The 22,831-nt window shown below is 45.9% G+C and overlaps 1 protein-coding gene across 4 annotated transcripts in view; it reads right to left on the reverse strand.

Moving 5' to 3' along the window:
- The window catches only part of Mtmr9 (myotubularin related protein 9), a 33,523-nt gene that overhangs the window by 5,188 nt on the left and 5,504 nt on the right, over positions 1-22,831 (reverse strand). For 2 of the 4 annotated variants that reach the window (XM_006995979.4, XM_076545182.1), the window contains 7 exons: positions 19,993-20,166; positions 16,800-17,017; positions 13,486-13,647; positions 11,001-11,142; positions 9,306-9,526; positions 8,273-8,424; positions 967-5,769 (listed from right to left, as the gene is read on the reverse strand). In XM_006995979.4, coding sequence (XP_006996041.1) covers positions 5,606-5,769; positions 8,273-8,424; positions 9,306-9,526; positions 11,001-11,142; positions 13,486-13,647; positions 16,800-17,017; positions 19,993-20,166 — 1,233 coding nt within the window. In that variant the 3' untranslated portion in view covers positions 967-5,605. Of the gene's footprint in view, positions 1-966; positions 5,770-8,272; positions 8,425-9,305; positions 9,527-11,000; positions 11,143-13,485; positions 13,648-16,799; positions 17,018-19,992; positions 20,167-22,831 lie in introns of those variants that run through there. The other 2 variants (XM_076545179.1, XM_076545180.1) reach the window with 1 other exon arrangement.

Below are 22,831 nucleotides of genomic sequence, written 5' to 3' on the forward strand. Positions count from 1 at the left end.
GTGCCATGTAATCCTGAGGACCTAAGTTCAGATCTCCAGCACCCACATGATAGCCAAGCATGGCAGCACAGCACACATCTGTATGCACACACACAACATGGGTGTGGTAGAGATGGGAGGCTCCCTGGGGCTCACTGGTCAGATGGTGTAACCAAATGGGTGAGCCAGGTTCTGTGAGAGACTGTCTCAAAAAATAGGGTGAAAAGTGACTGAAGAAGACACACCAGGTGGAACTCAGGCTTCTCCCTATGTGCCCCCCAACATCCAAGTGCGTACATCCACACAATATCTTGTGCCCACAAACTTTTGCTTGTTAGTTTTACCATGATGCTACCTAAGTCAATAAAGATGATGATTTTCTCATGTCTTCTATATTCAATAGCTAGCATTCGACTTTCCTCTGTAACTTATCTTTAATTAACTATTAGTATACATACTCAGTAATTAGTATTTACAGTAAGTACACAATCTTAAATGGGAAATGCCTGTTTGTAGGGAAGTCATATCTGAGGCTTACTTGTACATTAGCAAAATAACAGTAGCAGCAACACACACACAGAGTGTAAAAAATGCAGGAATGTTCTCATTCACGCCTGAAGGACGGCATAGAAGAGATCACCGTACTGTTTTGCAGATCTTAATTTTTAAACAATGTATGGAGAGATGGCTCAGCACTAGCCAAGCACTGGCTGCTCTCCCAGGTACCCAGGCTCTGTTCTCAGTACCCACTTGGCAGCTCACAACCGCCTGTATCTCTAGTCCCAGGGGGGCTCTCACGCTCTCTTCTGGCCTCCTTGGGAACTGAATGTAGTGCATAGATATACATGCAGGCAAAATATCCATACTACTACTACTACTACCACCACCACCAATAATAATAATGTAGAAATATAGCAACTTCAACTGAAACACAAAAGCCCTCACAAATATTCAGACATGGTAAAAATCAGATTCCATACAGCAGCATTTGAATATATTTGAATTTTATTACTATTGTCTAGAACTTTAACACCAGCATCTTTGTAACGTCCTCTGAGGCAGAGGGAGAACACGACACAAAAATACTATATACCGACTAGTACCATACTCAATAGGCTGTTTCTCCATGTGATATATCAGGTGACAAATTGACTCAGGGGGCTGGCTCCAGCTACATGACATAAATCAGCTCATGAAGAGAACACTACAGGCAGTAGTGAAATGTACAGACTTACAAAAGCTCAGAGGTTTCCCTAAGCGTAGACGTGTGTGCCTACTCACATGCACAGACAGACGTACAATAAAAAACTGTTCCAGACAGCATTCTCAAGTTTCAGCAAAGCATTCATTATAAACATGTTTGACATACAGTGCAACTTTATTGTGTAAGACATGAATAACAGTGTGCTTTGATAGTCACATTCAAATATGCACAGTACAATCCTAATGCTGAGCTACTGAAGAAATACATATTCTAAACTAAGTTGTATATGTACAATTATTTTTAGCATATGCCTGACCAATCTGTAAGGACTAAGAAACAGGGTTCTATATACACTTGTGGGAACACCCTACATGTAACAGGGTTCTATATACACTTGTGGGAACACCCTACATGTAACAGGGTTCTACATACACTTGTGGGAACACCCTATGTATAACAGGGTTCTACATACACTTGTGGGAACACCCTACATGTAACAGGGTTCTACATACACTTGTAGGAACACCCTACATGTAACAGGGTTCTATATACACTTGTGGGAACACCCTACGTGTAACAGGGCTCTATATACACTTGTGGGAACACCCTATATATAAGAGGGTACTACATACACTTGTAGGAACACCCTACGTGTAACAGGGCTCTATATACACTTGTGGGAACACCCTAAGTTCCCCCAAGACATGCAGTTCAAGAGTGGAGCCACCGCCTCCGCAAACAGAAGCAGGCAGTGCTGCCGATGTCATCCTATGACAAGTCCAGTGTCAGCCCTTGGACTTGCAGGAGGCTGGGGAGAACGGCTCTGAGAGTTGGCGCCATGAGGACAGTGCATTGCCCACAGTGAGCTCCCCGGGTACTGCTCACCACCAGCACAATCTGCGCCTCTTCAGGGCTGTAGTTCAGAAGTCTACAACCTAGTTCTACAATCCCGAGTTTCCTTCGGGATGGTCAAAGGAAGAAAATTGCTGTGGACAGTAGATTATAAGACAGAGTGAAAGCAGAACCAAGTTTATTAGAACAAAGATCTGGAAACGCCCAGTAGAAAAGAAATTTTGCACATTGTGTCTTCTGCCAATAAATACAGAAGGAGAAGCCGGTCTCTTGATGTTTGCTGCTGAAATGACGAAAACACCCTCCGGTAGTGACGTAAGATTCCAGCTCGAAAGTGCAAGGAAGCCATCTTGAGACACAACGAGAAGCTATGCTATCATCTGTACCAGATGTGCCCAATGACGGACGACATCTGCTGGTGAAGACCAAAGCTTCCAGAATCAGATGGGGTGGGAACTACCTTAGCCCCTGCCCATTTTCCTGCCCAGGAAGAGCTTTATCTAAGGCCGAATGGCCACACCCTCATGCAGCTGTCACTAGTGTGAGTGGACAGCCTCAGCTTCAGATGAGGTCGGATAGCAAGTCTAACAGTGACTGCAGCTCCAGCCGAACCAGACAGCTCCCCGGGGCCAGGGGCTCTGACAGCTGAGATGTGGGCAAATGCTCTGCTTTAGTTTTCACAGTGGGAGATTAGATTCTGGGCAAATCTTTCCTGGGATATTGACTCAACACAAATCAAATCCTGACTAAATCAAAGACGAAAATCCCACTAAACTTCCTTTTTCAAAATGAAATGCATCAGTAAGACCCAACTCTATGTCAGGCCTCACATTCAAAGTATTTAGACCCTGGATATGGAATTTTCAATAACTGTCGGCTACCATCTTCTTAGATTTGTTGAAAAGATCACTCGAAATTTTTTGCCTTTTAACAGTCTAATCTTTCCTTAAAATGTGTTAAGATTATTGGATTTTATTATTTTTGCTTTTCTCTTCATGGTATGTAATAAAAAGATTACTGACATCACTGTAAAGTCTTGCCAACGAAGTTGGTTCAGGTTTCTTGGATGATCAAGTAGCTCTGGTTTGCTGATGTAACCAAAGCCTCCCTGCACAGCTAATGAAGGAGGGTAATGACCTCTGATACTCTGTCTATGGCCTGCACTGTGAAATCCCCCTCAGATGGAAGCAGAGACCGTGGGTACACGGGAGTCTGAGGGCTCACTTGGTTAGTACTACACGGCCTTACTTGCCTGTGAATTGTGCCTCCATCCTCTTCACTAAAGGTTTTAGAGCCACAGTCATTCAAGCAACTCAGCAAAACACAGACCAGTTTCCCGAGTGTAGCTTCTGTATTTCTTCACTGCACCCAAGGGAAGGGTGTGGACTCTGTGACTCCACAAAACCCCCAACTCACAGTGATAACACACCTGTGTTTGATCGAGTTCTTGAGTTTAGGGAAACTCATATTTGCATTATTAAATGACCCTTGGAAAGTGGACTGATACAAAGGTTTGCTTTTGAAGCTGGTATTTGGATAAACTATTTATAAATCCACACTAAAATGCAAGCTTGTCAAAAACTGATGATTGCTGCTTCGTGGGAAAAGGAAGCAGGCAAAGGTACTGATAGCACTGGTATGACTCTGGATGCACACCAAGTATTCCTAAGGGAGACAGGCACACAGGAGGGCCTGGGGAGCAGTGGATCTCTCCCTAGCTAAGCATAATAAATTCCCAAGTTTCTGTGCACAGAAGCCTTAAGGCTGCTCCACAGCAGTGGGACTCACTTCTAATGAACTACAAAGGAAAAACCCTCCAGATGGTTTTCTATGGGTCCATCAGCTGAGAGGTCAAGGACTCCTTCACACATAGCTGAGACAGTCGGAGAAAACATGCAGGGTGGCGGCAGAGTGACAGATAGGGCTCTTGACTGAGCAGCCCCAGGAAATCCAAGCCATTTCTTCTTTGAACTAAGATGGTCAATTCACATAAAACAGACCTACAGCAGGGAAGTCTCGCTTGTGCTCTGCTCATCAGTGAGCCAAAGAGCAGGTCAAGAACAGAGCTGAGCTCAGAGGTGGCGGTGGACAAATCCACCGGCAGAATCGAGACTGCTGATTGGTTCCTGACTTTCTGCCACAGGTGGAAAGGCAGGAAGGAGCAAGAAAGAGGCAAGGCAACTGGAATGGAAAGCAGTGGCTGCTTCCCGATGCTCAGCAGGGGCCACAGCTCCTGCTGGCGTCTTTTAGACAGTCTCACTCTGTAGGTCAGGCTAGCCAGGAACCCACTATACAGCTCAGGCTGGCCTCAAACTGAAGTCATCCTGCCTTAGCCTCCCAAGTGTTGGAATCAGAGGTGCTGCCTCCAGCAGTTCTGTTTTCAACTTGAAACACACCTCTGGAGAAGGTCCTGGGGAATGATTAGATACCGATGAGGTTGAAATGGCTTGAATCACACTTCCACTGTCCTCGTCTACAAAGGACAGCACTTGCAATGGCCAGCAGTCGACGACTACCAAGAGACGGACACCTGGAAAGCACTAAGCCACAGACACACACAGGTGCAGCGCCCAGAGCCGAAGGCGGCCACTGCACCACTGCTTCCGATGACTCGGGAAGGGAGGCTGCAAAGAGCGGAGCCACTTGCCCAGCCTCCCACTCCAGTCAGCCCTGGTTGCCTAGCACAGAAAGAACAAGTCGGCAGACAGACTTACAAATGGTTCAAGTTGACATCCAAGTCTAGCTGTGGCACAAGTCCACTCAGAATATTTAAAAGTAAAATAAGTCACACAGAGATTCCAACCAGTGCAGTAAGACCTCAGCTTATGGATTCTGTACATGTTATATAGTTCTAAAAAGTGAATTCTATTCAAGCTACGGCTTCATTCACACCCATCACTCAAAGCACTTTTTGTATGTATGGTCAGAAACCTAAAAAGCAGATGGCTACCAGTGAGGAATTCCTACTTCAATTCTCTACGGCACAGACTTTTAGTGGCTAGTTGTAAATTTACTTTTTCTTAATAAAATCATCAGAGGACCACACCTGTTGCCCTCGTAGAATGATTTATCACAAATAACTATTCTGATTTTTCCTTCTTGACAAAATAGGCTTTGTTAGCCCAAAACTATTCTAAAGGAGAACGGTTATTTTATACCTGGGGGTAAGGAATAGAGGCTGGAAGCCGTGCTAAACACGAAAGTCTGGCTTCTCAACCACTTCTGTTTTAAAAACCACTTCTATACTTGAATTCAGAAGTCTGGCCCATGTTTTAGATGGATTCTTAACTAGTCTGGACCACTGTTTGGGAAGTGGAGATGGAGGACAGCATAGGGCACAGGTGTCACAGTCAGTGATGTGACAGCACCTCTGCTCCCACGGCAAAGGGCCTAACAGGCCATACTGGTGTGTGTTAGTGACTTCCATCTTGCAGTGCTCAGAAAGCCATGCAACAGGATCCCACACCTACAGCCAAGTTCAAGGCTACTGTGTACAGTGAACTCAGGGGCAAACAGAGGGAGAGACGGACTCAGGCCTAGACAGGTCCTCAGGACAGGTGGGGAGATCGTTCAAGGACTCTCCTGTAGCCCATCCTCTGTCTCCAGTTCGGCCAACTGCCTCCTCAGGATATTGACTTTGGCTTGTAACTCCTTGTTATACTCAATGATGTTAACCATCTCCTCGTATGCTTCATCCAGATACTTAGAGGATCTGCTCCAGCGCAGGAAAATCCCTGTAGGGTCCGGAACGGAAACAGAGGGAGTAAGAGGTTCGGCACAGCAGTCTGATGCCACTGGGAACTCTGTGCACGACTGTTCGTTCTTCCACAACCCGTGCTGTATTTGTTTAGATTGCTGTTTTGCAGGGCCGGACACTGAACCCAGGGCCTTGCACATGCCAGGCAAATACTCTACCATGGAGCTACAGCCCTTCCTGATTTTGAGAAACAGGTCCCACTCAAAGGGCCAAGCTAGCCTGAAACTCATGCTCCTCCATGACCCTGTCTCAGTCTCCAAGTGGACAGGATTCCAAGCATGAACCATCACACCTGGCTCACTCTGTGCTTCATGATTCTCTAAACCACAGATTCCTCAGCCACTGAAAGAATCCACAGTGTCTAGAAACTACTGTTGTCATGGACATGCTCACAGGTTATCAGACAAAAACACTGTTGTCACATACTCGTGAACATAAGCAGGCAAGTTACAGTGCCATGTCTCTACTTTCATAGTCAGGGAGGCTGGCTGCCTGAGTGAAGCCATTCTCACAGGAAAAGTGGTGGTGACAGAAACATCAGAGGCACGGGTTGTTATTTAAGCCTCAACCTGAACTATCCATGACTCACGTCACTCCGCCACCACCATTACTCAACCTTCCAACTCCACAGGCAACTGCTCCTCTCCTCAGACAACCATCCCCAGCTTATGGACTGGGAGGGTGACATCACTTCAGGTGGCTGGTTCCAGAATCACCTCTGAGGATCACGTTCTTGGATCCTGAACCCTTTCCATCAAATGACAAGAGTGCTCGATTCTAACCTGTGCACATAAGCATCTGATGTCTGTTCCTAATCAGTGTGAACACTGTAAACATGTGGCGCTGGGCTGTTCAGGTGATAAGAACAAGAAACCGACCTGCCACAAAGCAAACTTTTTTAAATGTCCAATCTATAGCTAGTTCTGTCTGTGCATGCAGAATCCACAAACATGGAGGACAACGGTTTAAGAGAAAGCTGGTCATGTTGGTGCTTCAGTTCACAACTACCCAGTCTACTGTTCTTCAACTAGAAGTCACTGTTAATGCCTCCTAAGAGAAACAGACAGCAATTGTGTTCTCTCCACCACATCACCTCTAAATTCCCATCAAGGGTTGGTAAAATCATTAAACCATATTTCAGGCCACCCACTCCAGACTGGGCATGTGTCTCAAACATCTGGCCTCTCATTTCAGTGATTAAGTATGACAGTGTCTTTCAAGTAAACTGCCTCAGAAACGGTAAAAATTTTTATTACATTTTATTTAGATGTGTGCGTGTGTGCGTGCGTGCGTGCGTGCATGTGTGTGTGTGTGTATGTGTATGTCAGAAAACAAGCTGCCAGAGCCAGTGGATTCTCCACTTCCACCATATGAACCCTGGGGACAGAACCCAGGCTGTCACTGAGGCACTTCACCATCCCCAAGATCTTTAAAAAGGAAGCAGAGCGGCAAGTTCTCATTTAAGAAATTACTTATTTTCTGATCTGTGGCTGTCCACAACAATCCAGAGAGTACGCAGAGAGGTTCTGCTCAGGGCAGTCAAACTCCCTCACAGATTCAAATCACAGTGCTCCTGCTCAGGGAACCTAGACACTGCTAAAGGCATCTAGTTCCCGAATTCTAAGAAGGGAGGAGGCACCTAGCCTGAGGAGGAGGATGCATTCCACAGAGGAACCAAGAGGAACAAGAGGAAAACCAGTCAGAGAAAGCCTCACACAACAGGAAATCACTGTCCATACATGAGCTACCCTGACAGCACAGTACATTAGAAGGAGTTAACAAGGGGCATTCACAGTAACCTAGGTGAACTTACCAAACATCGGTCTTCCTGTGTCTACGCTACTTAGTGCTTAGTGCAAACGTGCACGGAGATGCACTTACTGTCTTCCAAGTGATTACCAAGTTAAACGGTTCTTTCACTGTCCCAGTGGAATGAACATCTAATATACTTTATGTGAGTTCTGGTCTTTTTTTTTTTAAACAAGCTTTGGTGTTTAAGGAGATTAGCTTCAGTGGTCTGAATAATTGCACATGTAAGAAGCTGTTTTAGAACACACTCAGAAATGCATTATGAACTGCTATTCCACATGAACAGCAGCACTTGCAACTCCCACTGATAGCATTTTGTATCTACTTACAGAACCTACTGGAATAACTGTGTGTCATCATTTAACACTCACTTAACTGTATTAACAGCTTAAGAAAGGAAATAGATGAAACCTTCCCTGAGGAACTTACAAATCATTTATGTCCCAGCTACCTACCAATTCCTACCAAAGCATTCCTGTTAATCTCTGCCTGTTAGTCAGCTGCCATGGAAGAGAGGCCATGCCCACACTGAGGAAACAGCAATATCCAAAACACAGGTCGGTGGGTCACCAGCTGGCCATCTTCAAATCCCAACTACTGCAGCATGTGACCCTAGGTAAGCTCCGGGCACAGCCTGGAGTGGGTGAACCTCTGCACATGGGGGGAATTACCTTCCCACAGCTGGAGACTCTGTGGAGCTACGGAAGGCCAGATGACCAGGCTGTTGGCTTCAAAGAGTGGATTGGTGAATTTACTCAGCTCACTGGGCCTGTTGACCCATGACCACAAAGACATCGTTTTCTGCTGTAGCTTCAACTTACATCTGCTCAAAAAAGAAAATCACCATTAAATCCATCAACGGCTAACACCCGCCCTTCAGTGCTCCTCTTTATAGGACTTCACCTCCTCCCCGTGTGACAGAAAACAAGGCGCTCAGTAGAGAAACAAAATGCTTCAGAATGAAAACATTAGTCAGGGGCGTCTGCTGTGGAACTCCCTTCTGTAACCTGGCAGTGGCAGGGCTGTGAAGCAGCACTGTCACTCAGGACCTGGGGACAGCTTCCAGGTGAAACAGGAGCCAGAAGACCTGTATTAAGGGTATACTTGTGAAAAGATTCATTCTTCAAGTTTTCAATTTTGAGTATCCAGCTGTTGATATATACAGCTGTATGCATACATACTTATGCGCACATGAGTGCAGTTAGGGCGTTGGATCCTTTGGAGGTGAAGTTACAAGCAGTTGTGAGCTGCCCAGTGAGAGTGCTAGGGACACAGTTTGGGTCCTCTAAAAGAGTTGAACCTGCTCTAATTGCTTAGCCATCTCCAGCCCCACCCAGGCCACACTTTGGATGGCTTTCTAGCTGTGTGTCTCTGACAGTCAGCTTCTCTGGATCTCACTCTTCTGAACTACAGAAGTGGACGGAGGGCATACCTGGTTATACGATAATGTGTCCCCCAGATATATGCAATTGTGGTCACACATCAAGACATTAACATGAAAACGGCTGGCTAAAAGCTTTTAAGAAGTGTATCAACTAATTTTAGTCCAGTAGCAGAAAGCTTAGGGTTCCCTCTTACCTGGCATACACTTGGCTCACAGGACATCTGTACTTAACAGCAGATTCCACCTTCTTATAAACAAACATTCACATACACCCAAACCCCAATCTCTTTTAGGAAATGACCCGGTGTGAGCTCACCCACCTTTCACTCTCATTGTTGCCCAGGAATGTTCCGAACTGTGAGGCATAAGCATGCTCAAAGAGCATGATGAGAAAATGCTCATTGAACTCAAAGGAGCAAGGGAACTGCCGGAGGATCTGCCACACACAGTCCAGGAAGAGAAGGAACACGGGTGCCTCCCACTTCTGCTTGCTGCTGCAATAAGCTGACTGTGCACAGCGCTGTTGGAACGGGTGGCCAGCCTAGGGGGAAAGATGGAAATGTGAGGGTCCTGCCCTGATCACACCCGGAACACTAGTTCACACAACCACAGCGGCATTTCTAGCCACTGGAATACCAGAAAACCAAGGTAGCTCCTGTCTAGATGAGTGTTTGGGTTAAAATAACTACCTTCTGCAACTAAGGAAAAATTACAATTTCTAAACCCTTTGTGAAGCTGTGTAGTGAGGATATGAACATGGGGACTGCAAATGTCCTTCAGACATCAAAAGAAAGGTAGAGCTTAATGACTGATTTAGAAAATTCTTGGACTTGACTCCAACACAATCCAAGGCTTATCTGTTAACAGTCATTACATAGCATTATGTTGAAATTATATAGCAGTGTTGTGTTCTAGGGAGAAATACATGAACAGGATAAGAGTCTCTAAGCACAAAGACAGGACATGAAGGGAATGGATCAACTTCATGTATGAAAGGAGATTTAGGTCTCAAACACATCATTAAAGTACGCTATTTCACTGGACCTTAGAGGAAGTGTGTAGGCTGGAGCAGGATGGACAAAAGGCAGAATGTGCTCAAGTCCGATCTTGTGGTCACAGCCCCCCCCATCTCCCCTTCCCAGTTTATGTGTATCAAGCTTCTGTATCTGTACTCAGCTTCTAGGAGACCGTCTATGTTTTATATTCTTTCTCCTTCCCTTGTTGGTAACAAAGCACATGCTGAGGATCCCTTGTCTAAAACACCAGGGACCAGAGGAGTGCACTGGACTCCACGGGTTGTCATATTTTGGAAAATGTGAGTGTGCACGAGATACTTGGGGGTGGAACCTAAGTCTCACAGCACACGCCTCATCCACACGGTCTAAGGGTGACTTGTGCAGTCTCTTCTACACCTCCATTTCCTCTGCGGCAACCACAGGAGGTCAGGAGGCAGCATTCGGGAGCACTGGGATTTTCCTATTAGGGATGCTCAACCTGCACAGCCAGGAAACTGAAGGAAGTGCTAAGTGAGCCGTATGAGCAAGAGAGGTGCTGGGATGGGGCTGCGGCCCCGTGGTGACCGCCTGCTTACATGCACACAGCCCAGTGGTGACCGCCTGCTTACATGCACACAGCCCAGTGGTGACCGCCTGCTTACATGCACACAGCCCAGTGGTGACCGCCTGCTTACATGCACACAGCCCAGTGGTGACCGCCTGCTCACATGCACACAGCCCAGTGGTGACCGCCTGCTCACATGCACACAGCCCAGTGGTGACCGCCTGCTTACATGCACACAGGCCAAGTTCAACAAACAACACGGGAGACGGAGAAACCGAAAGATAATAATGATTCTAAGCACTTATTTGTGTGCAGGTGGATTAACTGACCCAGAAAATGGAACATACAACTTAAAATTGTAACTAATCCAAATTTCATTCATAATCTCAGCCCCACAAACGGAGACTTCAATCTCAATGATGGGCAGTCCCACTCTGATCCAGCAGCGCTCTCACCTGCAGCCACTCTCTCTCGATCAGGGCCTCAAAACCACGGATGGTCCTGCTTCTCGGTTCCAGGATGATCTGGGCCAGGGAAGTCACCTGCAGCGTGGAATCGGTCCCTTCTGTGCCATGAATCAATACCGATGCTCCCTCCCTGAGAGGAAATCCCAGAGCACAGATAGGGAATTCCTTAAGGACGAACATTCCATCAACAGTGTTCAGTCTCATGCCCTGCCTCGGCAGTAGGATATGGGGTCTAAATGAGGGGGGACTGGGCAGATGAAGGTCTCCAGGGAAACAGGAGACCACAGTGAATGCCAATCTTCACACAGCAAGAGTGCTTCTAAGTCAACACACCTGCAGCGCCTTCCAGCTGGCCTTCCAACCCTGGACAGACACAAGAGTCCTGTCACAGTGGTACTTGCCTCTCCGGCTTTAGGAGCTGAGACAAACCTTTCCCATCAAACCTATACCTAAACACGCATTAAAATGACCTTTCCAACCTTGAACTCAGCTGCCCCCTATCAGCCTTCACCAACTGTAATGGACCCCAAAAACAAGTCCTAAACTCTACTCTGAGGTACAAAGAAGTGGGAAAAAGCAAAAGTACACAACTGTCAGCCCTGTCATAAGCTGGCAATGACACTCCTGCCCATAAGAGTTACTGGGTGTTGGGACCCCATTATTCTAAAGAGATACCTAAATGAGCCACACACTCTGCCTTCTTCCACCCTTTTTAGTGAAACTATAGTAAAGAAAATTTTGGTAAAAGGACATTTCATGTTTCAGATCGACTGCCAATTATTTTCCCATGTCCATACATATTATATAGTAATAATGAAAGACAATTTCCACTATTTTCACTTTTATTGTAAACATTAACTATGTTTTATGCCTTGTTTAGAACTACTTAGTAATGGCTATATAATATTCCATTAAATGATTAAATTATAATCTATTTAGCCCTATATATTCTGTGATACTATGGTTGATGTTCTTGTCTGTGGGATTATTTTGGAGTTCTTATTGTGCAAACAACAGAGCCTACCAATGGTAGGTTATATAAGCCCATTCTTAGAATATCTAATAATTATGCTAAAGAGTATGAGTAGATACTTTGTGGCTTTCATACATATTGAATGTATCTCTGAACTGTGAGTGCTGTTTACTCTGAACTTAAGGTTTATTTCTGCATTTTGAACAACTGATGATAAAGCCACTTTTTACTGTGGTATAAATCCCAACATATCAGAAAAGGGAAGGCAGCCCTTGGAGAACTGAAGGAGGCTGCCCCTGGGTTGCCTTCCTCTCACTGTCCTGTTACTATTGCTGGGAGGGTAGACATGGAGGTGAAGCCAGGCTGGGGATGTGGCCCAGCTTGCCTGGAACATCAAAGGCCCTGGTTCTATTCTCAGTGCCGCATAAACTGTCTGTGGTGGTGTACTCCTGGAATCCCAGCACTTGGTAGGTAGAAGCAAAGAGGATCAGAAATTTAAGGTCATCTTCAGCTACAAAGGAAGTTCTAGGCTAGCCTAGGATAGTAAGACAACGGGAAAAACACCTCTGTACTCACGACATAAGGAGTAATTTGGTAGTCTTGGGCTAAAGGAAACAGAAATATCCATGTCAGCTGCTCAGTCTTCTGAGCTGTTGGCTTCCTGTCACAGAAACCTGGTCTTCAATCTCCCATTTGACTAGCTAAAGCCTAACCTAAGTCCAAAGAACAGAAGCAGCTGTGACCTCTGCCCCAGGTCTCTGCCTGTTTATTGAGCACAAGATCTTAGGCAACTCACTACAGCCTTTAAAAAATGAAGGATGGATTCCCCTAACTCTTTAATGTTTCAAGTGCCACCCAGGGAGGCAGCAACAGTGCTGACACCTACCTATGGTTTCAGTGGGAATCCCCTCCTTTAAAAGGCTCTATGCTTCTGCAACAATTATATAATCCTCCTGCCTCTCTTCATTCTTCTGCCTCAAGTCTCAAGGGTTAGGAGGCTTCAACTGAGTGAATACTAAAATGACTTGGCAAACTGCATGGCCACCAGCAGGCTTTCCCAGCTGAGACTGGAGAGGCCATTCAGACCCAGCACTTTAGGATGAGAAATCCAGCCCAGGAGAAAGGATAACGACACTGTGTGACAGTGTTGTTCCATTGATTCTATGAGGAAAACTTCCTTTCAATCATTTTCATGGCAAATTCATAATTTAAGGATTTCACAGAAAAAGTAGACCCGTGGTATTTAAAAACTGTGTCATCAGAGGTACGTGGACACTAATCACATTCACTCAACAGACGTGGTCATTTCATATCAGACCCACACACCCTCACCAGTAACTGTAAGCAGACCCCCCAACCCCCACCCCTGTACAATACTGATAAAGCCATCTGGAAGCTATGGAGTGGGAATGGACTTTGATGCACTCTATGGACACTCTGGATAAGAACGATGTCTGGCCATCAGTGTGAGTCCATCCAGGAAGGCAAAACACATGCTACCTGTCAATGCACTGGGCCGCCAGGCAGGCAGTGGTCAGAATCTCCTTGATGTGTGTCAGCCAGTTGGAGGCCTCCAGCTTGCCAAGCCATCGGTCCATGTTGTGGGTTTGCTCATTACATGCTTCCACGAGCTTGATTAAGCTCTCCTGAAGAACATGGTATCTTTTAAAACAAGAAAAACGGAGAGATAAAACAGAGTGACGAGGAACCAAACCCCAATGTCTCCAGCGCACTCAGTGGCAAGGCCACTTAGGCCACTTCCACTGCTCCAGCAGCCTGAGGAGTAAGGGTCGGAAGGACTCTTAGCACTATGTGTAGATGCTTCAACGTCTCCTGGAAAACGTTCCTGCTGAGCAGAGGAGACCCACTCCACACAGCTGGGTCACCTGGGAGGGCAGAGGCCAGGACACTGCACTCTTCTGTGACTGCCTAATCCCAGGGCACAGGGCAACCTACACTTCGACCCTGTAGCTGCTGAATGATCTAGATTACACATCCAGGTCTCAGCAGTGACACCCAAGACCAGACCCCAATCCTATCCATTTTAGCTCCAAGCCCCTCCCCACAGCTACCACCCCCTGAAGAACGTAGAAAGCCTCCTTTGAGGAGAAGCAAGCAGGTGGAGAGAACACAAGGAAGAAGCAGGTGGCGGCTCCAGGAGACTAAACTTCTAAAGCTGCTACTGCAGGAAGCTGTAACTCTATGGAGCAAATCTGTTCTGCCAGTCTGGCAGCAGCGGACATTGGGAGAGCTCAGGGCTGAAGGGAAAAAGACTGCTATCTAGTGAGGCTCATCTGTGCTTATCCAGCACAGATTTTTTGCTTATCTTACAAAATTCAATGAAGGCTGGAGCTCATTTGCTTAATATACTTAAGTCTTGTGTTCAGTTGACACACACACACACACACACACACACACACACACACACACACACACACACACACGAGTTGTATGAAATGAAAAACTCTTTAGCTAATCTAAATAAAAAAGAGAGAAAACTCAAGCAAATCTAATGAGAAATGCCAGAGGAGACACTACAATACCACAGGAGTAGGAAGGATCATAGGGTATGCATGGTGGCATGGCCTTTAATCCAGGTACCCCAGAGGCAGAGGCAGGCGGGGCTCTGTGAGTCTGAGGCTAGTCTGATCTACATAGTGAGTTCTAAACCAGCCAGGGCTACATAGTGAGATCCTGTCTCAAAAGGAAGAAAAAAGAAAGGACTGTAAACATCTATGAATAATTATACACCAACAAAGTAGATACCCTAAAAAATGAGCGCAGTTCTGGGAAAACAGCAGCTGCCGAGACTGAGTTTGGAAGAAATGGAAAATGTGAGTAGCACAATGAGTTAACAAAAAACGAACCAGTAATGAAAAGCAAAACTCTGCCATCAAAGAAAAGCCCAGGTCCTGAAGGCCTCACAAGCTACCAAGCACTTAAAAAACTAAATACCAGTCCTTTCCTGTCTTCCAAAACCCTGAAGACAGCACTGTGAATTTACTACTGGCCCAACTCTATTGTCAAAGCCAGACAAGAACATTAAGAGGAGATCACTGGCCAATGATGAATACGGATGTAAAAATCATCAAAACACTAGCAAACCGACCTCAACAGCACATTTAAAGGGACACCACCCAGGCCCCAAACCCTTATACACAAGGACACAACTCAAACTAATCAATACACGTGCAAAAGCACAGGACAGAAACCTCAAGGATCTCAACAGGACAGAGAAAGCACTAGACAAGTCAGCATCCTTTCCTGATAGAGACTCAACCAATACCTATGGCAAGAACGGACCTGAACACAACTAGGGCCATGTGACAAACCCACTGTCAACATCATACTCAGGGGAAGTCAAAGGTGTCTCCTTGAAGATCAGTAACAATACAAGAATGCTTGTTTTCATCATGGTACTAGCCAGAGCAACTGGAACAGAAAGAAAAAAACCAAACAAGTCAGAAAGGGAGAGGTTAAATTGCAAACAAAAGTATCTTATGAATAGAAAAATTCTAAAGACTCTAGCAAAAAAAAAAAAAAAAAAAAAATCTGGCAGGGCAGGTGGTGGTGCACACTGGGAAAATGGTTCAAGTACCCCCCTACCCAAATCAATCTACAGACTCTATATTCCTCCTTACAAACTCTAATGGCACTCTGCCAGAAACAGAAGGAAAGACAATGTTAAAACTCACCTAGGCCTGGACAGTAGACTCCCCCATGCCAAGAACGGAGGCAGCCCAGCCACCGTCCTCCCAGGAAAGCCCTTACAAACTGACAACTAAACCTATGGACCTCTGGCTTCGTCTCACGACTTTCCCTAAGTCCTGCTACTGCCACAGCCACGACACAATGAATTAGGAACCTTCCCTTCTTTCTCTTATGGCTTTCAAACCATTTTTCTCCAGCATATTTGGCCTCCTGGTTTATGCTTTCAGGATTGCAAGCCATGAACCGGGGAGGCTGGTTCTACAGACCCCAGTTGCAGCAGCTACAGGACCACTGAAAAATGCTGACAGAGGAGACATAAATATTCATGCCACAGACAAGCAGATGAGATGACAGATACTTTGTTTCAGCATTTCTCAGTCTACAGCTGAATCAAATAGCACTCACACACAACAGTGTGAACTAATTTGCAGAAAATAGCCACACCTGTGTTAAAGACCACAAGGCTGACTGATTTGAACTTTGAGACCGTGGAGTTGGAATGTTGTAAATTCAGGGTATGTCTGATTACCTCTTGTCCCTTAGTAGCCGTCCAGTGCCCACCTCTGTCTGACCTAACCTTTCAACCACTGGTAAAACTTTGGAGCGCAGTCACTCTGCAAATCGGTACTGTCCACCAGCATCAAAGCTAAGAATGTCGTCAGGCAGCACCGAGACCTGTTAGCAGAGCCCCAGTTTGCTGTGCCCCACCTACCCCATGTTCCCACCAGTGTATCTGGAAAATGCCTTACTTCATGTCTTTCATCCTGTGACTAGGAAAAGTTCATGAAGCCTCTTCCACATCAGAACATGCTGTTTGGGGCAACCTGAATCTGTGTTTCTGGGCTAAGTCACTGTATCTGGCTCAAGAATAAGCTCACTCTTATTCCCTTTGAGGTGAAAACGCTGTTTTGCATTGACAAATATACACCTTTTCATCCACTAAGCCTTAGTAATGCAGATGGGGCAGGGAAGCCCACACTGGGTTGTCCAGCCTATTCCAGACCCTCCATTATGTGGAGTAGCTGTGATCTCTGTTTTGAACGGCTACAGGATAACCCCCTGCAATCAGCTATAGGGAGTGCCCCCCATGCTGGCCTCTTTACCTCTCAATGGACTTGTGAATCCGCCTCCACTGGGGATAGTGAGCTTCCTGTTCAAAGCCCCCTCCTTTGGCTCTAGCTTGCTGGGCCACATTCAGTGATCTGGTGTCAATGAGGTAGCCACGCTTTCCTGCCCTGAGGGTGGCATTTATCAGCTTCTCATCTTCCTTGCACCTCCGCCCATTGGTGCCAGTCAGAGGCTGACCACTTCGCATAATCACCTGGAAGCACACAGGCAACAAGTCAATAGCAGGTACTTGAAGTTTCTGAGAAGGAGCTGGATCAGGGTTCTCTGGAAAACGATCTGTGGCACTCTGCCATGGACTCTGATGAGCATGCCATACACAAAACGCTGCATGTACTAACACCTGTAAAACAAAGATAAGCCTTGCACTTTAGTACAACTATTTTCCTGCTACCTCAAACACAGTAAGCTCTATCATCACCTCTTAACGATCATGCACTGTACTTCATTTAGGCCATGAACTGACCGTAGTAGATCTGGTCCCGTAATGAAGACAACAGCCTAAGAGGCAGTAAACAGCCTTTGTGGGAGGCTTCAAATAAACTGCAGACCTCTGCAGACCCAGGAATGGCTCTGAAAAGCATCCACTTAACAAAAAGAAGCATCCATCTGTTGTTAGCAACAGAGAAAGCAGGCAGAGACTTTGTGTCTCATATTCCCTCTGCCTGTTCAACCTGGAGGAAAACACTGGGGTCTGACACCTGGCAGAGGACCACACAAGGCTGTCAGCAGGGAGGCTTCATCTGTGTAACAATCAGCCTCTCTTTTTGACAATTCTGCCTTCCAGTTCTTTGTCTCATGCCCCACACTTAGACACAGGATAAAATCCACACGGACTTCCCCTTATATCTCTATCAGTTTATCTGACAGACAACCATTACTGAATCTTGGAGGGAAGAGTAAACTTCAACTCCACATACATGGGGCTGGCAGACTCTGGCAAGAATGACAGAGAAACACAAATTAGAAAGTTTATATACACCCTGTGTGGGGAGTCATTTTCAATGTTCTGAAAGCTGCCTGTCTATTATTTATCCTCCACTGCCCCTCCGCCATCCTTTCAGTATTCTGAGACTGCCTGTCTCCAAAGACTACCATCTACATATTTTGAAAGGTTTGCTTTCTAAGCTTTTCTCAAGAAATTAGCACTATTTCACCAATCTCTTCTTGGGGGACGGTTTGGTGCTGCCGCAGGAACCATCATTACACGCTCTTACTACTTGAAAACAGCTCAACATGACCCGTGGCCAGCTTGTGGTCACGTTTTTGGAAATTAGAGGAAATCTGAGGTCTGTCTGGAGTCCCCAGGTCACTGGGGATGTGTTTAGGGGCCGGCCACCCCTTGTCCCGAGCCCCTTCTTCCTGTCTCTCTGCTGAGGTCAATAGCCTCTTCCTCCCCATGCTCTCACCACCACGGTGTTCTTCCTCGGCCCAAGCCCAAAGCAGTGGGGCCAGCAGGATGTGAAACATCGAATCTGTGAGCCAGAACACATTCTCCCTCCATTTTAAGTTGTTTCTCACAACTGCCCATCTCTGTATCTGAGCCAACATCCTGGTGACTTCTAGGAAAGCCTTGCAGAACTCACCATTAGGCTTGGCCAACCTCTGATCTGTAAGCCCTAAAGCTAAAGCTGTGACATCTGAAACCACAGAACTTTAAAGTCCTGCTTTGTTGCACCCATGTACCGCAGGCTCTCGCCGATGCATTACATGCATTGCTTGAGCCTTTTCTTTTGTTTAGGACTGCAGGAGCTTGTGAACCCTGTCACCCTGTCACACTGAGCAGACACTACTGTTTGGCTTAGAATAAATGGCAATTATTTTATACTGATGCCACCATGGGACTCAACACTCCGTTTAGCATCAGTTGTTACAACACTGTACAATATAAACTGAAGAGCAATACCACTGCCAGCAGGACAGGTGGCCTGCTGACAAAGAGCAAACTTTTAAAACTGTCCCGTTGATGCCCTCCTTCATATTCGCGTGGGAAAGGACAATGGAAGACAGCTGTAATTGTCTAGGTTAATATGGGCTGCAGAATGGCAAGCCAAGTTTAAGCAAGAGAGGAGAAAGTGCCAGACATGGTGGTGCAGGCTTTAATCCCAGCACTTGGGGGACAGATCTCTGGGAGTCTGAGGTCAGCCTGGTCTACACAGAGTTCCAGGACAACTAGAACTACATGGTGAGACCCTGTCTCAGAAAACTAAAGGGTGGAGGAGAGCAGAAAGTCATTTGGAAAGTTCACATCCAGAAAGCTCTAGATAGATGCAGCCCTCGTGAGAAACCGAGGAGGCCCACGTGAAGTGTCTCATTAATGTGGGCAGGCCATGTGTCAAAGACCGATACCACAGACCCGTAGGAGACTGACAAAGCCTTGCCTCCAGGTCAGGTCAGAGAGATGGCACAGCCTTCCTCTGGTCCAAGTGTGAATGTTGACAGTGTGAGCAAAACCGGCAAGCGCAGCTTCCTCCTCCTGGATGCTGACAGCCTGAGACTGCTGGCGTAGAGACCTCTTCCCTAAACTAGCTATCTCCCCTCCCCCAGGCTGGACATAATAAACAAGCTGAGGTTCCAGTTGTAGCCTAGTTGGTGGCGCTCCATCAGACCATGCAGCCTACCCAATCCCACATTTGCTACATGTGCATCCATTCTTTCTTCATTCCCTGGCTGTCCCAGTCAGAGCTCAGGAACCCAAGACATCACTGGTCTCAGCAATCCCCAATTACCCAGTTTCCTAAAGTATGAGTAAATGGCATGTGTCATTTTTTTTCTCTTTTGAATCAGTGTCTGCTCAACTCAACTTTCACATGGGAATTTGGTAAGAATAATTACAGTAAACATCTAAACACGGCTCTAGGAGGAGAAATGTCACTCTTCTGTCTTAAAGAGCATTGCAGCAAGCATTAAATAAACAGCTTCCTTCACACTGTGCTCTGAAGATAAACCGAACTTTTCAAAAGCTGAGCAGTTCTGAAAGAATTCAGTACATCCTCCTCAGAAAAGCATCCCACTCCTGGTGCTCTGAAGTTTACACAAGGGATGTACTAGTGGGAATGATTTGGCCAATGACGTCAGCCAAAAGGCACAGAGAAAAGGGAATACTCCCGAGCAAAGGAACCCACCCACCCAGGCCAGGCCTATCAGCAGAGCAGCGCCCCTCACACTCACCATGCCATTCTTTTTATGGTAATAGCTCAGTACCGGGAAGCGCCCCCCATGTCGAAAGGCTGCCACTTTCCGAAGAGCGTCATCATCGATGGACTTGGGCACAATGACTGCTGGTGGGTAGGAAGGACAGATGGCAAACTCCTTATTGACATAGCTCAGTCTCCATTCACTGGTCTGCAAAACACACAGCACTTCAAAGCTAAGCAAGCATCTCAGTGTCATAAAGCATCTAAAGTTTAAAGCTTTGGAGACAAAGCTCCACCAGCTTCTGGCATGGCTAATGATCAACATTCCTAGAGACATCTTTCCTGTGGCAGGCCAACACCTACTGTATTGGAAGCTCCTCTATCAGTTTAACTGTGATTCAGAAAACACAGCTAACGCTCTCCATTTCATAAGACAGTTCTTGCCCCTTAGTTACATATGCCAAGTATGTCCGTGGTTATGATAGCCAACATCAGCCCATTCACTCTTTCTGGATACTGCTCAGGTAACAGTCATCTTAACACAGTACCAACAGACTGTGACATTCTAGAATGCTCTGCTGGAGTAGAGATGTTGGCCATAGCAAATCCTTTGTTCCTTCTGCTAGAAAAGGAAGAATGTAGTGAGAGAGGCTCATCTTTCTTAAGACAACAAGGACACACTCCTGGAGAGCCCTTGCGTGTCAGGAGATCATTTCTTTTTTTTTTTTTTTAGTTCATACACTTTATTATTATTCTGTGATATTTCTCTCTCTACACAGCTTCTATTCTGCTCTCATGCCTAGCTCCTTCCTTGCCTGATTTCTCTATATTTGTCTACTGTCCCCTCTAGGTTCTATCTTAATTCCTTCATCTAGTTCTGTCACTTCTAGGTTCTCATCTATCTAGTTCTTTCCCCTATCAGCTCCTCTCCCGTCTCCTCTCTCATCTGGAGGAGATCATTTCTAAGTCCTGGAAGCACATGACAGGAAACCATCAAACAGCAGAACTACATCTTACAGCTGAAAAAACCAAATGACATGTACAAATTTCAGTATGTGCCTATAAATTCAAGATGGACCAACATATCAACCCTGGCGTATATTAATAGAAAATTAAGCTAAGATGTGAAACTTAGTAGAAATGTTTTTATTTAAAGATCAATTTTAATTACTTTCGTCTAGCTTTTATTGATTTACTTGGTGTTTGTGTGTGCACGTGTAGCTGTGTGCAGTATGTATACAGGTACCTGTGGAGGCTGGAAGAGACCATGGATTCCCGAGAGCTTGAGGTGGTTATGAGCTGCCGCGTGCGGATGCTAGAACCCAGTCAGGTCCTCTGCAAAAGCAGCAGGCACTCTTAATCCCTGAGCCATCTCTCAGCTCCCACTTGATTACTGTATTGTTTCCACTTCCTGGTCACTTTCTCATAGTTTTAACTATTGCTTTACAATCCTTGTGTGAGGATTCAGACATCAGGGTCACCTTGGGGTGAGTGCCTATTGACTCTTTCCTCTGGCCAAATGGTGACATTTCTGACTTAATTTTGGTTGCATCATAGACCCTGTGAATGCGGACATGCTTGGTGCAGGAGGTACCTTTTGTTGTAGAGGCATTTAGACCTTGGCTAGCTTTGTGAACTCAAACACCCGGGCTGCCTGGGGGCTCAGCTCCAAGTTCACTTTGTTTCCAGCCTGCATGCAAGTCAGCCAGAGATTTGGGTTACACACATTAAGGCTCCTCTTCTCAGGCCTGCTCCTACTCACTGTTCTCCTATATCTCTGATCACTTTAGGCTCCTTCCTCTGGCTTGTCCCCCTACAGGAACATGGTCTTCTGTCAGGGTATGAGCTACTATCAATGCCACAGTCGTGCTGACCACTAGACAAAGCCACCAAATGAGACCAGTGAGGTTTCTTTATAGCTATTTTAAAGACTCTGTTCTTTTAATATCACAGAGGGGTAGAGGGGATGGGGGCGGGGAGGGGGCAGGGCATAACTGAAAATCAGAAGTGGCTAATACTATAAGAAAATTTTATGGTCGACAAATAAACAAAACAAGTTCAAAACAACAACAAAAAACACAAGACCAGAAACCCCAGCCTTCCAAAGATTACAGATCAAGACACATGCCTGTCCTTCATAAAGGTTTTGTTTTTTTGTTTTTTTGGTTTTTTGTTTTGAGACAAGGTTTCGTTGTGTAACAGCTCTGCTGTCCTCAAACTCCCTCTGTAGCCCAGGCTGGCCTTGAACTCAGAGATCTGCCTGCCTCTGCCTCCCAAGTGCTGGGATAAAGGTGTGCACCACCACTGCCTGTCCTGAATTTCTAATAATGGAGGATAGACACAATATCCTGCCATCCTTTGTCCTGTTCCATAGATACACACAGTCTTACATTCTTTTATTCACCTAACAAATCCTTACCACTTGCTAGTCATGTGCCAGGAATACTGAATGGGAATAAACACCCCATGGTTCCTGACCTTACAAAGCATACACTCTAGCTGCTTACTTCCTAGTCCAGGAGGAACAGTAAGCTATGAGCACAGACTCCAGACTGCTGCTTCTCACACTTGAAGCAGATTCAAACTCTGGCTCCCTTCTCCTTTAGACACTTCCTCCAGGAGCCTTTGGCTCTCCCTCACCCCATGCTTCTCATAACATGCAGTATGACTCCTGCTAACTTTTCATCTTTCATACAGATCTTTCAAACAAGCTCTAGGCTAAACTATATTTTCACCATATTCAGTGGTATTTACACACAAGACCATAAAATTCCCTTTCTACTTCCCTCTGCCACCATGGACAACTTCACTCTTCAAATTACACAGCACCCTAATCTCTGTCTTGATTCTAAATGACCATTTATAGAAGTATG

The sequence above is a fragment of the Peromyscus maniculatus genome, chromosome 9, assembly GCF_049852395.1.
Source record: "Peromyscus maniculatus bairdii isolate BWxNUB_F1_BW_parent chromosome 9, HU_Pman_BW_mat_3.1, whole genome shotgun sequence".
NCBI lineage: Eukaryota > Metazoa > Chordata > Mammalia > Rodentia > Cricetidae > Peromyscus > Peromyscus maniculatus.